Genomic DNA, 14000 nt, shown 5'->3' on the forward strand with positions numbered 1-14000 from the left:
ATCTTCCTTGTGCTTATACTTATTAGCCACTCCATGTTTATGGCCATATGCATGTTGTGGTTGAATGACGTGAACTAAATCGTGACGATAGTGCGACTTAGGAATAGTCATTAGGTGATTGATTATTGCATGACCTTAGCTTGTATGCCTTACGATGATAGTGTGAGTGTATGCTAGCTAGGAAAGCTCTTAATCTCGATAGGTGATTAGAGAGTATTCTTGATATTGACTTGTATGAGTTGCTTGGGTTACATGTAAACCTATTTTCGGATGCTCAACTTCGTTGAATTCATAGCATGTTTGATCCTTCCCCCTAGTGCTTGTTTTAATTGTTATTCTATCCCCTTTAGTCATTACTTTACCCACCATACTTCTTGATCGAATAAGATTAACATTAGGAGATAAATAGCGGTGTTAATCGTTTCCCTGTGTTCGACCCTTAACTTGCCTCTATGCTCTTTTAGTTGCATGTTTAGGACTACAAATATCATTTGATAGAGGTGTCTTAGTAACGACCTAAAATACCGCCTGTCAAAATGGCGCCGTTGCCGGGGACGGCTTCCATTATTGTTGTATTACCTTATTAAGTCTAGGTCTTTGCGAATATTTTCTTTTCTTTTTGTTTATTTTTTGTTTAAAAAAAAAAGAAAAAAAAAGGGGGAAGTTCCAAAAATATTTGAGCTTTCTTATTTGGTTTCTATTTTTTTTGCCTCATTGAGTCATGGATCAATTTGTCCAAAATGAAATGTCATGTCCTTCTTTGCCTCAATTTGAATATGAGCCCTTTTGGGTATACTTTAATAGGTTTGAAGACTTCTCTAATTACCTTGGTTGTACTTTATGGGAGTCTTGTGAGATAATTTATTGGGGTTTGAATGAGTACACTAGGGGGGTGGTTGAAAACATATTTAATGGTGAATTTCGAGCCACATCTTCGGATGAGGCTTGGGATTTTTATTTGTGGTTTGCTCGTGATAGCAATGAGCAAGATAATTATGATAATTGTCATGATTTTTCTAACTCTTGCATAAACTCTAATGATGATTCTTATGTTCCCCATGATGATCCCTTGATGAATGATGGCAACCCTTCCCTTTTGTATGCTAATTGTGATGAGATGCATCCCAATGTTGATAATGTTCATGATATTTTTCAATGTTCATCAATTATGTGCATGAATTCCAATGATGCTTCACACACCCCAAATTCTCAAATGCATAATTCTTCATCTTCCTTTCCTTTTTCATACACGATTCCTAATGAGTTCCCCTATTTGTCTAATGAGCCTTTTTGTGAGGGTAATTCAGTGGGGAGATCGAAGGAAGAAGAGTGTATGGAGATGCTTAAGGAGTTTATGAGAAAACAAGATGAAGAGAGGAATAAAAGGAAAGCTTGGATTAAAATGATGGAAAGTAAAATTTCCCAACTAGCCTCATCCCAAGAGGATGCCTTTCCTTCTTCTCCTTCCTCCCATTTGAGTGAGCCTAAGGGTAATCAAGAGAGTGAGACAACTCATTTGGCATTTGAGAATGTGATTGAGGATGATGATTTTGAAAGTGATGGAGGGAGTATGGATGGTGAGATTTTTCATGACTTCATGAATACCAACCCCTCCACCCAATTTGAGGCTCAAAACTCTTCGCAACCCATTGACGATACAAAATTGATGCATTTAAACATTGATTTGAGGTTGCTTAGAGAAAAGTTTGGTTTAGGTGATGATGAGATACCGATGTTCATTCATGATGACTTGGGGAATGTTAACAATGATGATCATGCTCTTGTTGAGAGTGAAATATCCCAATTGGTGATTGAGAATACATCGAAAATCTTTGAGGGTATTGAAGATGAGTTGGAAGAGAAAGCTTGTGATTCAATGCTAGGTGGTGTAATTGAGGTGGTGAGTGTGATCCCAATTCAAACCCCTTCAACTTACATCCCTTTTTCAAGGAAGTTTAGCAATATTCCTTCTTTTCCCATCTCACTACCATATTTTCTCAAAAATAAACCAATTGAGGAGCCCCTTGCCTCTCTATACCACCATGGCCTTACTTTTGATTTCAATGATGAGCTTTCACCTTCCAAAATGCAACAAAATGAGTTTGTTCCCTCTTTTTCTTTTTCTTATTTTAATTTTTCTTTTGATTTTTCTTTTGATTCTTTTTATTTTTCTTTTCCCCCTCCCCTCAAGCATAGAGTTTCTTTCAACTTTGTGCTTGCTTGTCATATGAGCATCACTTATGCTCTTTTTCATGAAATATTTTCCGATGCATATGACAAGCTTTTGCGTTCTTTGTCCGGTTATTTACTAATAAGGTCAATCTTGAACATTAACAAGACTTTCTCGGGAAGTAACCCGTGTTTTTATTGATTTTACTTTTCCTTATTTATTTTAATTTTGTTTTCCTCTTGTTTCTCTTTGTATATAGTTACTTGATGTCTATACTTTTGCGCATGACCTTGGATCGGGAACCATAAGAAGAAACAAACCAAGGAATGCTTGTGATTGGAAGTTGAAGCATCAAAGAAGAGTAATTAGATGGAAATGATGAAAATGAGTTCATTTGCGGGTTTCACACCCACCTATCATTTGGTTCACTCTTTCCATTTTCTTTTTTTTATTGCTTTACCTTCTTATTTGCATGTGGTTTGAAAGATACATGTTTGTGGTTTTGTAATTTCCTTCTTCCCTTTCTTGGTCTCTTGATTGCTTGATTTACCCCCTCCATACATACCAAGGTTTATTTTTGACTTTGGTTATTCTATATTTGGATGGCCATGAGCGCCTTATTGATTTGACTTTTGGTATACATGGATTTGTTGATCATGCTCTCATCTTGCGCAACTGTATAAACATTCTCAAGTTGTTCTTGTCTTGTGAATATTTGCTTGTATGGAGTATTTTCCTTTAAAAACAAGGCAAGTTTTCGTATGTGTTTTATTCATTCTTGTTTTGGACTTAATGTTTTGAGCGTGTGTCCTTGAAGGCTTTCCTTCCTAATTGGTAATGGTATGCACGGTTTGAGAGTGTTTTGGGTTGAGTTAAACATATTTTAATGCTAAGGTAGCGGTTTTAAGAACTTTGGGATACTTGTAGCCTTAATCCATGGTTGTGGTAAGACGGTGTCGCTCTCCATAGTGGATATGAACCCCTTAGGTCGGTAATTGCTATACAAATCCCGTGTGAGGTTTATTTGTTCTAGCCTTCATCAACTTTGTTGAGTGGCATATTTGGATCCTTGGTTATGCATTTTTCAATCCAGAGTTTGACTTTTATCTACCCGAGATCGTGATCGAACCCTTTAAGGGAGGACATAGGCATTTTTCATTTCCTTATCCTTCTTTTTGTTTGTTACAAAATTGGTTTTCTTTTAAATTTGCCCCTCTTGCTAACCCTTTGAGCCTATTTCCCTTTCTTGATTTTGAGCCACATTACAAACCGAATGACCTTTTGTTCCCCTAAACCTTTTGTTTATGTGAAGCATGTTAGTTTGAGAATTGTTTTGTGTTGATTTTGAACGCAAATGAGAAAGTTGTAGTTCTTTGGTCAAGCAAGTGAGTAAACTGTGTTTCTATTCAGTGAAATAAGAGCAAATGCTTATGAAAAGCCGTCCTTACTCAAATAAGGTAAGGACCAAAAAAAAAAAAAAAACTTCATATCCCTCGTGTTTGAGCATTGAGGACAATTCTCCGTTCAAGTGTGGGGGAGTCCTGTTTCTTAGTCTTGTTAGTGTGTGTTTATTGAATAAGTGTGGGGGAATACCACCAAATTTTTAAATTTTTCAAAAATTTTCCCACCTTACACCCCAAGCATACCCTTACAACCAATAAAAGACCTTTAGACCCTATAGAGTTTAGTCTTTATCGATGGAGGAAGATAGTTGTCAAGCTTATAGAGAGAGAGTGCATAGCCAAGACATCGGGATAACCTTCTCATCGTTTTCATTTCTTTATCTTTTTCCGGTTCCTTCGAGGAACCATGAGAAGCCCACCTAATGGTTGACTTGAAGCTAGTGGAGAGAACGCGGCTAGCTAGTTTGGGATGAAAGGTGAATTGTATGGCTCTTAGTTCTCTATGCTTAGCTTAGTCTATGTTTCTTTCAACCCTAAACATCTTGGAACGTGCATACCCTTATTTGTTTAGAAAGTTGTGCATTCATTGGTGCTTGTTTCGTTCCAAAAACTCCACCAAGAACGTCTTGTTTTTGTGTTTATTTTATTTGTCTATGCATTGCCTTGTTTGTGTTGCTTTATGTGTAGAGTTATGGGTTAAACTCTTTGGAAACCCTTACGAGAGCATACTCGTCCTCATAGGTGACTTTGAGGTTTAAATGGCTTGTTGTTTACGCTAAAAACAACCGTGATTCATACGAAAGTGAGTTAGTGTATATTCTTTTTCACCCCTCTCGTTTTAGTGTTATTAGATCCTTTTTCTTTCTTTTTGTTTCTGCTTTTGTTCTTGCTTGAGGACAAGCAAGAGGCAAGTGTGGGGGAATTTGATAAGTGGAATTTATGCCACTATTTAGATCCTCTAATCGCGGTATTTTTCTACGTTTGTCCCTTGTTTGTACCCCTTTTGCTCCGTTTCTCCCTTTATTATGTTTTTGTGCTTTTCCTCGTGTTTTGTAGGCTTTTGGAGTTGATTTGAAGAGAATGAAGAGCTTGGATAATTGGAGTTCATTTGAAGAGCTACAAAGGAAGTTAAGGAGCAAGCAAGCAAGGTCATGCGGACAGCGCGGGTCGCGCTTTCAGAATGGCGCGGGCGCGCCAAACCCAGCGCGGGCGTGCCTAACATTGGGGTCGAAAATATTGGAGGCAGAATGTAGGCGCGATTTGGGCGCGGCTTAGGCGCGGGCGCGCCTAACATAGGGAGTATGGTGTAATTATGATCATGCTTCTTTCAAAGTATGGTGTATCGCACAAGCGAGGCCTTGCTTACCACCCCCAAACAAGTGGTCAAGCGGAGGTCACAAATAGGGAGTTAAAAGTCATCTTGGAGAAGACCGTTGCTAGAACAAGGAAGGATTGGTCTAGTAAGCTCATTGATTAATTGTGGGCATATAGGACTGCCTTCAAGACTCCTATAGGGACTACCCCCTATAAGCTTGTTTTTGGGAAGAATTGCCATTTACCCGTAGAGATGGAGCACCGAACGCATTGGGCAATCAAGCAAATCAACTTTGATCTCCACAGTGCGGGTGAGCAAAGACTTCTAGAGCTTCATGAGTTGAAAGAGTTGAGAATGAACGCATATGACAGTGCAAGCCTCTACAAAGCAAGAACCAAGGCATGGCACGACGCTCAAATTTCCAGTAAGGAATTTGTGGAAGGACAAAAGGTCCTACTCTACAATTCAAGACTCAAGCTCTTCCCCGGGAAATTGAGGTCTAGATGGAGCGGTCCATTTCAAGTATCCAAAGTCTTTCCTTATGGCTCAGTTGAGGTATTCAATGACAAGTACCCTCCATTCAAAGTGAATGGGCACCGTCTCAAGCCATACTATGAGGGTCAACTAATTGAGAAGCCGGAAAATTTATCTCTCATTGATGTTTTCAAGTCACCATGATTCCATGTGAAGTACGTCAAGCTAGTGACGTTAAAGAAGCGCTTACGGGAGGCAACCCGGTTTCTAACCTCTTTGATTTTATTTTCTTTCAAATCACTTTAGCTAATCCATCTAACACTTTTCCCAATCAATTTTGATGTAGGTGTGATTGCGTGTGCCCACGAGGAAAGAGAGACAAGAGTAAAGCAAAAATGAGGAATTTTGAGAAATTGTAATCGAATGTATACTAAAGAGACAAAACCTCAGCGCGATTTGGTCGCGGCTGAAGCGCGATCCGCAAGAGCAGAAAGGCACGGGCGCGCCTGGTTTAGTCGCGGGCGCGCCTGTTTATGAATGTTAATTGCTCCCATTCCAGAAAGTAGGAGCGATTTAAGCGCGATTAAGGAGCGGCTCGCGTCAAAAAGTAGGCGCGGGAACGCCAGTTTTAGGAGCGGGCGCGCCAGCTCTTTGGTCCTAATACTCACCCAATTCCAGAGAATAGGAGCGATTTTGTCGCGATTTGTGAGCGGCCCGCGATGCCAAAGTGGCGCAGGCGCGCTTAATCGGAGCGCGGGCGCGACAATAGCTTGGTCTGATTTCCAAGGAGTTGGGAGCGATTTTATCGCGATTTAGGAGCGGGCCGCGTTCTCACTTAGGCGCGGGCGCGCCTACCTTGGAAGCGGGCGCGCCTTCGTTGGGAGCGGGCGCGCCATTCTGGGTTTCAGAAAAAAAAAATACAGTTCGTCTTTTATTTCCCCAATCTTCCCCAAACCCTCACAAACACAACATCACCCTTCTCTCCCTTCGCGGCCGCTCCTCACCACCATACTCAAGATCATTTCTTCTTCCATCCTCTTCAATCAATCATCCTCAAGCTTCAATCATTCATCTTCTCCGTTTGTTCATCATCAAAGCAAGCAATTAGTCATCCTCAACACCAACCGCGACGAACTCGTTTGCTACTCAAAACCCTCAACAATTTGACACCGAAAACAACAATTTTTCGCATAAGGGTAAAGGTATTTAATTTCCTTCGTTAATTACTCTCTTTTGATTAATTTTTAAGCAAGGATTTTGATTATTCTGGGTTATTAGCGAAATTTGATTGATTATTGTTGAAATTACTACTGGATTCTGTTGAAATTGTTGTTGTTGGTTATTATCTTAGGCTATATTCGTTGTGTCGGTTGGATTATTATTGCTTGTGAACAGGTACATTGTAATTTTGTGGAGGTTAAGGGTGGAAATAGCCGGAGTTGGCTTTGAAAAGGAGTGAAAACAGAAAAAAATAAAATAAATAAATAAATAAATAAATAAAAGAGGTGGGCAGTCATGAGTCTAAGGATTGGGAAGAAGAGAAAAACTGCAAAGTCGGGACAATTGTCCCAAAACCCAGAGTCAGACCAACCCAATGCCTTACCCACCTTAAAATTCTTAAACAAAAGCCACTCCTCCATATACTCCGAGATGAAAAAACGTAAGTTGCGACCTTCTAGGCACTACCATCGTGGAGACATGATAAAACTCGGTATAAACGATGATTTGTGGATTCTTTTTGACAACCTTCGACTAGGGTCATTTGTAAACTCCTCATTCATGACCTACCAAGAACCCACATTAGAGTTTTTCTCGTCTTTTCAAGTGGATAGTCTAGAAAATAACGACTTTCGAATTTCTTTCCAACTCTTCAACAACCCCCAAACCATGTCATTAGCAGAGTTCAACCGAGTCCTCGACTTTCACCCTGATGCCGACATTCACTACCCTCTTTATGAGAGCTTTAGGGAGTATAGTGAGTACGCTTGGTGGCGTTCTATTTCAGGTAAAAATGAGTTTTAAACCCGGACTTCCATAGCCAGTGAGATTTGGCACCCTGCCCTTAGGATCCTACACCGTTTACTAGTGTATTCTATCATTAGTAAACAGGACCTAGGAAAGCTGACTAAGGAAGAGTTCCTTTGCCTGTGGATAGCCACAAAGGGAGAGTATGCAAGGAGGTTGAATTTGGGTTTCCTCTTCATGCAAACCTGCCAGGCCATAGCAAAGGGGAAAAAGCTAGGGGATATACACTACGGGGCGATGGTCACTAGATTGGCCACCAAGTTAGGATACACTGACCTTCTACCTCTATGCACGGCCGTAGGTAGTAGTGGGGATATTTACCTTGACTTAGACCAACTCCGCCGCTCTTATTTTATTACTCCCACGGCAAACCCCAATGCTTTTAGGTGGTTAGTTAGAGGATCCCACCATTGTTTCCTCCCTAAGCCTCACTTCACCTCCCTCACGCGTCAGTCCTCCAATGTGTGGAGAGTTTTGAGAGATAGCGGGCAAGTGCCCGATGTTGATGGGGACGATGAGGTAGGGATAGGTAATGAGGAGGAGGTTCAGGAGCATCAGCAGCAGCCGGTTGCCCAGCAACCCACAGATACGGGTACATTTCAGCTGTCTAATATAGCTAGGCAGTTGCAAGCAATTTATGAGTCACAGCAGGGCAACCATCTGCAGCAACAGGCCCTCTATGACTTAGCTGTGGATAGAGGAGAGATTGCTCCCCCCGTGAACTACCCTAATTGGCCGCCTCAGCACGGCCCTGTTCCTTCTTAGGGGGGGAATCTCCCCACTTGCCCCTACTGGCAAGGTCCTTCCGAGCCTAGTAGGGAGCTCCACAGTTTCCCAGAGGACGGGCAGTACGATTATCGTGTGCCCGGCGGGTGTGACTTTAGAGGGGACCCTGCTTACCCCTATGTGCATCCCGATCACCCCACCCCTCTATATTCCCAGTCTGAGGACGCTCCCTCTAATCCTTTGCCTAGTTGGCAAGAGGATCTTTACAGAGGTCACTACGGTTGGCCGCCGGGCTTTGTTGGTGAATGGGGCCTTTTTGGCCCCCCTGGTGGTTTCACTTATGACGAGCCGCCACGTCGGCCTGACTCACCTAGTGAGCCTGGCTCTAGTGGCCAGTAGGCTACGTCCCTTGAGTATATCTCTCTCCCTTGCTTTTCTATGCTTATTTTAACGAGTAGGAGATATACTTTTGGTAGGGAGTGACCCAGCTGGGATTCTTGCTTGCCTTTCGGTCTTTCATTGTTTTACTTGTATATTTATGTTGCTGCTGATTTGCATGACTCATGTCTTTCGTTGGTTTTTGCCCCTGTTTACTGATATGGTTGTTGAGTATTTGATGTGTCTGATGATGATGCTGTTTTGGGGACGCTTCTCTCGGTTTGATGGATACCGGCGAGTCCGTCCCCCCTGTTTCTCCTGACGATGATGATGATGATGATGATCGCTGGTATTCGCCGACATGGCGATTGACCAGCGTGTGATTATATGGTTCGATGATTTCTGAGGTAATGATTGAATTTAGAGTAGATCTAGTAAATTTGTAAGGGTAGATTAGTTTATAGTGAAGCAAAAATAAAACCTTAAAAAAAAAAAAAAAAAAAAAAAAAAAAAAAAAAAAAAGCCGAATGAGTGCTGCATTCTATTTCTTAATTTCATTTTTCATTTTTTTTATCTTTCATATTTTTTAGCCTTCATTCGGACTAACCCCTTTTGTGTTTATAGTTTATTTTCTCTTTATTTGGATACTCACCCCTTCTAGGACGCATGCTTTCACTTTGGATACTCTCACTTGGGCGTCATTTCGGTGAGATCTTTTTTTTTTTTTCTCTCTCTATTTTTCGTTTGTGTACTTTAGGGTAGCCTTAGTTTAGATTGGAGTTGAATGGTTCGAGGTTGTATGCTCTTGATTCTTCGGAATCTGGTGATCGTTGGTATTGATGCCGAACAATCCTTGTTTGACAATTGGGAATTATTTGCTTGCATGCCTTTTGCCTTTATACTCCTTTGTTTTGTATCGGATTTTTCATTTGCTCAAATCTAATCACGTGATTGTTGTATATTGTGTTTATTGTGAGCAATAATTGATGGATTGCATTCTTGAATGACTTTCTTCCTAAGGATTAAGAGTTTCCACGTTCTTGGATTGCCATTGGTTGACTCTAAGATATGTCTATGCTAAGGTAGTTGTGCTAGAACTCGTAAGGCCCACCGAACCCAAATTCACTTGTTTGTGGTAAGAAGGTGTTGCCCTCATTGGGGGATTTGAAGCCCTAAAGGTAGTTTTTGTAACCCGATGTGAGTTTTCTTGTTCAAGCCTCCAACACTTATTGTATGAGCGGAATAGGATCCTTACCAAGGCATGCTTAGATCGAGAACTTGATTTCTAGCTACCCGAGATCGCGACCGAACTATATCTAGGGAGGACAAAGGCATTTTCTTCGGTGACTATTTTGCTTTCCTAGGGTTTAGCTTTTCATTTGTTGCTTCCTTGTAATTTCATTTGCATATCCCCCTTGCTAACCATGTTGAGCCTACATCTCCTTGTTCTTAGCATCTTACAAACCCTATGGCCCTTTTATTTCATTTTTCCCCCGTAGAATTGTGAAGTTTGAGCCAAGAAAGTTTGTTGTAATTTTGGTTTGATAAGTTGGAAGATGATGGTTTGGTATGGAAAGTAAGGTTGTCTTCGATATTTTTGGTGTTTAATAAAAGCAAATGTGAATTCCGGAAAAAGCCGTCCATAGTTATAAAAGGCACGGACAAAGTAATCCAGGGTTGACAACAGCATGAGCTATAAAAAAATAAAAAAAAAAATAAATAAATAAATAAAAATATAAAATTTTTGCCAATTTGCAATCAGATTTTGATGTAGTGTCCTCCCTAGTTTGCGCATTGAGGACAATACTCAATTCAAGCTTGGGGGAGAGATTCTACGCATTTCATTTATAGTTTTGTGAGATTGTGTTGAAAAAGCTTGGGGGAGATGTATTTTTGTTTGGAAATTGGTGATATTCTACGTTGTTTTCAAGAATTGGCACCATTCTTTGCTTCACAATTAGGATTTACCACCAAATTTTCATATTTTTCCTCACCTTTACCTCCTAGCCTACATTACAACCCCTTTTAAAGTCCTTTCGACTTGGATTGGTTGAGTCACTAGTCGGTGGAGGGAGCTAGATTTCAAGCATATGGAGAGAGCATGACTTGGTAAGATGTCGGGTCACCCTTGTTTCATTTGTTCCGACTCCTTCGTGGAGTCATGAGATGCTACCTTGAAGGGTGGATTTGAATCCAGATGAGGGAACGCGGTAAGAATGTATGGAATGCGGGTGGAGTGGAGCATGTTAGAGTTCTCTATGCTTAGCATAACTTATCTTTCGATCAACCATTGGCATCCAAAAACGTGCTTACTCTTAGTACTTAGAAAGATTGTCATCCATCTATGCATGTCTTTTCATTATGCTCTTCATTTCCATGTTTTATTCCGTGCTTTTAGTTGATTTTCTTCTTTATTTGCTCCTTTGTTTAGGTTTGTTATGAGCATGTTGCCAAGAGTTGTGGGTTAAACTCTTTGGAAACCCCCATGAGAGCATACTCGTCCTCATTGGCGACTTTGAGGTTTAAATGGCTTGTTGTTTATGCTAAAAACAACCGTGATTCCTACGAAAGTGAGTTAGTGTAAATTCCGTTCCCCCCCTTTCTTTTTTTTTTTTTTTTTTTGCTTGTGTTTGAATAATCGTTTCTCATTCTCCTTTGCCTTTAACTTTGCTCGAGGACGAGCAAAGGTTTAGCTTGGGGGAATTTGATGAGTGACATTTATGTCGCTCTTAGGACAGTCTTTTCTAGTAGTTTTAGTAATAATTCGGTCCATTTTAGTATGTTTTTGCTATGATCCGCCTAGTTCGAGTATTCTACCTTTGTGGCGCGTAATGTGTACTCATATGGTTTAGGTAGTCTATGCTCCCCTCCCCTTTTGTTGTATTACGCCTTGCTTTCCAGTTTTATGATTGCAGGTGTACGCCGTTGATTCGGAGATGGAAGGAACAAGGGCAAAACGGGAAGAAATCCAGACCAGGCAAATGGCGCGAGCGCGCCACCAGAGGAGCGGGCGCGCCACCTATAGGCGCGGGCGCGCATCCCTTGAGCGCGGGCGCGTTGATGAGCTAGACCAACCATTAAATACCCACTTTGGAGCGGCCGCGCATTTCTAGGAGCGGCCGCGCCATCATTTAAAGCGCGGGCGCGCCTGTCTGCTGCTGATTCAAATCCCGGTTTCAGCCCAAATTAACAAAGGAGGGGAGGCAAAAACGGCTAACGAGGGAGAACATTCTAGCATAGGGATATTATTTTAGCATAGAAACCTTAGAGGAGAGCTTTTAAGGAATTTTTCTAGGTTTTTGTTTTAGCCACTTTTGTATTGAACAATCTTGATAGTTTTTAGTGTAATTTTCATTGTCTATCAACATTAGTTTTACTCTTAGTTTTTGAAGAAGTAATTTTGCAACATTGATGTATGGTCAAGCTTGGATATTGAATGATGTATGGCTCTTTATTTGGATTTCAACGAAGGTTTTGGTATATTTCTCTATTTTCTCTTGTTTTTATGATTAAAGTTTCTACCTTTGTTAGTTTAGTTGATAAAAACTTTGTCTTTCTTACTATTTCATTGGTTATAATGTTGCTTAGTATGATTGTAGTTGTAGTTATGACTAGTGAGTAGTTTCTTGTTGCTAGGGGTTTGGTGAAGATATGCTTTGAGTTTGATGTATGCTAGGCTAGGTTAATTTGGAATATTTGTGATTAAATCTTCCTTGTGCTTATACTTATTAGCCACTCCATGTTTATGGCCATATGCATGTTGTGGTTGAATGACGTGAACTAAATCGTGACGATAGTGCGACTTAGGAATAGTCATTAGGTGATTGATTATTGCATGACCTTAGCTTGTATGCCTTACGACGATAGTGTGAGTGTATGCTAGCTAGGAAAGCTCTTAATCCCGATAGGTGATTAGAGAGTATTCTTGATATTGCCTTGTATGAGTTGCTTGGGTTACATGTAAACCTATTTTCCGATGCCCAACTTCATTGAATTCATAGCATGTTTGATCCTTCCCCCTAGTGCTTGTTTTAATTGTTATTCTATCCCCTTTAGTCATTACTTTACCCACCATACTTCTTGATCGAATTAGATTAACATTAGGAGATAAATAGCGGTGCTTAATCGTTTCCCTGTGTTCGACCCTTAACTTGCCTCTGTGCTCTTTTAGTTGCATGTTTAGGACTACAAATATCATTTGATAGAGGTGTCTTAGTAACGACCTAAAATACCGCCTGTCAGAAGTCCTTAGATGTCGTGGCAAAAGAGATAAAATGTCAAAAATGCATTAGATGCGACATTTTATCAAATCGAGAGTAGCTTGGAGCTATTAGCAATTGGATTGCTTACCTTAAGATATTTAATGGTTAAGTCAAGCCAAAGCATGCTTAACTATTTCTTGATCTTTGGGATCTCGGAATCATTTTATTCTCTCCCACAAGGGACAATCTTAAAATGCGTGGATAAAATGTTCAATAAGTGTGAATATATGCATGAACGCTTTAAATTTCAACTTATTGATGTATGAATGGTTATTTACTTCAAATTCTTTCAATTATAGAAATCATGTCTGCAAGTAACTCAAACAACAACCAAATGTGCCCGGAACTCCCCGAAAAGTTAGCTATCAAGCTTAACTTAACAAACCTTGATGAATGGGAAGAAGAACTTAGGAGAACTCTCCAGAGTTGTTCCAAGGAATATGTTCTGGATACTTCCCTCCCAACTCTCTGTTCCAAGACCCTCTTGAGTGACGAAACTTATTGGGCATGGTCGAAAGACTGCAAATTAGTGTCACAACTCATGGCTAATTCCATCCCGGAAGAATGGAAAGAAAAACTTCCATTCTCTTTCCCGGATTTGTTCCTTGGAGGACTAAGGGATGTTGTCGGTGTGAGATTCTATAAGAGTTTCAACGACAACAATGATGGACTCTTGTTTGAAGTGACTAGGTCACTTACGGACATGAATGTAAAGCCATCAGATCAAGGTTGTCTTGCGAAAGAGAGGTACCATCTTTGGTCTACGGTCTGCAACACTAAGTTGAGACCGGGTATACCCCTCCGACCCCATGTGGCAAGAATGACTAGGCTCTTCAAGCACATGGAACTCCTCGGAATTCCACTAGAAGATGGAATGGCTGGTCATATTTTGCTCACTTCACTCCACTCAGGATATGATGCATTAAAGGCATATATTTCTGATTCAAAGGAGACACATTCCTTAAAGAATGTGGTGGAGCTTCTTCACCGGGCAAACTCATTTGGGGCAACCAAAAAACCATCAAGAAGGAAGGATCTCAAGGTTAAGGCTAAGATGCGTTGCTTCCACTGTGGCGGGCAAGGCCACTTCAAGAGAGAATGCAAGCTCTTTCGGGAAGAGGAGGAGAGGAATGGATCATCCACCTCAGGTATCTTCCTTAACACTTGTGGATTAAGCTTATCATAAGGTATTGGATACCAAGTATGACTCACTTAATGTTGCCTTTTCAGGGACCAAGTGAGAAGCT

The 14000-nt window shown here is 40.7% G+C and overlaps 1 protein-coding gene across 1 annotated transcript; it reads left to right on the top strand.

Moving 5' to 3' along the window:
* The first annotated feature begins 5140 nt into the window (after nucleotides 1–5140).
* Nucleotides 5141–5566, top strand: LOC110696737. The gene has a single exon (XM_021874090.1). It carries the CDS (start codon nucleotides 5141–5143, stop codon nucleotides 5564–5566), a length of 426 nt encoding a protein of 141 aa, XP_021729782.1.
* Nucleotides 5567–14000: the final 8434 nt, after the last annotated feature.

This window comes from Chenopodium quinoa, unplaced genomic scaffold (genome assembly GCF_001683475.1).
Source record: "Chenopodium quinoa cultivar QQ74 unplaced genomic scaffold, ASM168347v1, whole genome shotgun sequence".
NCBI lineage: Eukaryota > Viridiplantae > Streptophyta > Magnoliopsida > Caryophyllales > Amaranthaceae > Chenopodium > Chenopodium quinoa.

What these genes read in the sequence shown, in the direction of transcription:
- LOC110696737 (XM_021874090.1), top strand. Translation starts at nt 5,141, where the DNA reads ATGGAGCACCGAACGCATTGGGCAATCAAGCAAATCAACTTTGATCTC.